The 1,675-nt window shown below is 60.2% G+C and overlaps 1 protein-coding gene across 1 annotated transcript in view; it reads left to right on the top strand.

Annotated features, from left to right (window-relative positions):
* Positions 1 to 1,675, top strand: part of ARAP1 (ArfGAP with RhoGAP domain, ankyrin repeat and PH domain 1) — a gene marked incomplete at both ends in the record, with an annotated part of 10,680 nt that overhangs the window by 2,388 nt on the left and 6,617 nt on the right. Inside the window, 2 exons of the mRNA XM_010137393.1 lie at positions 1,429 to 1,531; positions 1,620 to 1,665. Coding sequence (XP_010135695.1) covers positions 1,429 to 1,531; positions 1,620 to 1,665 — 149 coding nt within the window. The remainder of the gene's footprint in view (positions 1 to 1,428; positions 1,532 to 1,619; positions 1,666 to 1,675) is intronic.

Below are 1,675 nucleotides of genomic sequence, written 5' to 3'. Positions count from 1 at the left end.
TGGACCCCCGCTGCGCCGCCCCGGGACTCCCTGATAGCCTCCATGCCATCCCAGAACACCCTCATACTCCTCTGCACCACTCCAGGGCACCCTGATACCTCCTGTGCTGCCCCAGGGCATCCTCATACCCCCTGGGCCACCCCAGGGCACCCTGATAGCCCCCATGCTATCCCAGAGCACCATGATACCCCTCTGCGCCACTCCAGGGCACCCTGATACCCCCTGTGCCACCCCAGGGCATCCCAATGCCCCTCTGTGCTGCCCCAGAGCACCCTGATACCCCACGCACCGCCCCAGGGCACCCTGATGGCACCCCCTCGGCTCCGCAGTGCCGGGCAGGACACGGCTCAGCTGCTCACAGGAGGGTGGCAGCAGGGGGGATGCTGGCCCCTCTGCGCCACTCCAGGGCACCCTGATACCCCCTGTGCCACCCCAGGGCATCCCAATGCCCCTCTGTGCTGCCCCAGAGCACCCTGATACCCCACGCACCGCCCCAGGGCACCCTGATGGCACCCCCTCGGCTCCGCAGTGCCGGGCAGGACACGGCTCAGCTGCTCACAGGAGGGTGGCAGCAGGGGGGATGCTGGCCCCAGCCCCACCGCTGGCCCTGCTGGCCCTTGTGGCGTGCTGACCTGGCTGCCTCTGTGTAAACCCTTTGTAACCCCTTTGCAGCCTCTTTGTAGCCCATTTGCAGACCCTTTCTAAGCCTTTTGCAACCCCTTTTCAATCTGTAACTCCTTTGCAGCCCCTTTCCACCCCTTTGCTCTCCCTTTGTAACCCCTTTGCAGCCCATGAGCAGCACCTTTGCAACTTCATTGTAATCTCTTTGTAATCCCTTTGCAATCCCTTTGCAGTTACTTTGCAGCCCCTTTGTAATCCCTTTGTAAACCCTTTGCTGCCTCTTTGTAGACCCTTTCCAGATCCTTTCTAAGCCTTTTGCAACCCCTTTGCAACTCCTTTGTAATTCGTTAGTAAACTCTGCAGCCTTTTTGCAGCCTCTTTGTAACTCCTTTGTAACTCATTCGCAACCCCTTCGTAACCCCTTCATAAACCTTTTGCAGGCCCTTTGCAGCCCATTTGTAATTCCTCTGTAACCCCTTTTCAACTTCTTTGTAACCACTTTGGAACATCTTTGTAACCCCTTTGGAGCTCCTTTGCAAACCCTATGTAACCCCTTTGCAACGCCTTTGTAACCCTTTTGCAGCCCCTCTGCAGCCCCTCTGCACCCCTGCACTCCCAGTCCCATCAGCACAGGGCTGCTGGAGGTCCTGGGGCCATGGTGGGGTGATCCCAAACCGGATCAGCCAGCAGCAGAGCCGGTAGCCGATGTGCAGCGGGACGCTCCCACCCCGGGATGCCCGCAGCACCCCACCACCTCCATCCCACTACCCTCAGACATCTAGGCTCTGCTTTCCCTCCCTCCCACAGCATCGAGAGCACGTTTGAGGTCTACATCGAGTCGGAGCGGCTCTACCTCTTTGGGCTGGAGAGCCCTGACTCTGCTCGCGAGTGGCTCAAATCCATTGCCAAGGTGGGATGCGGTGGGCTGGGGGCAGCCGCGGGCACCAGAGGGAGCCGGGTGCCACGGGGCTGACGGGTCACTCTTCTCCCCGGCTCAGTCCTTCATCCACCCTCGTGCTGAGGAGTTGCTGGCTCTCGACTTCGAGCGGCTCAC

This window comes from Buceros rhinoceros, unplaced genomic scaffold (genome assembly GCF_000710305.1).
Source record: "Buceros rhinoceros silvestris isolate BGI_N320 unplaced genomic scaffold, ASM71030v1 scaffold41725, whole genome shotgun sequence".
In the NCBI taxonomy this organism is placed as follows: Eukaryota; Metazoa; Chordata; class Aves; order Bucerotiformes; family Bucerotidae; genus Buceros; species Buceros rhinoceros.
The sequence above is the reverse complement of the archived record's forward strand: the minus strand, read 5'-3'. Positions and strand labels throughout refer to the sequence as shown.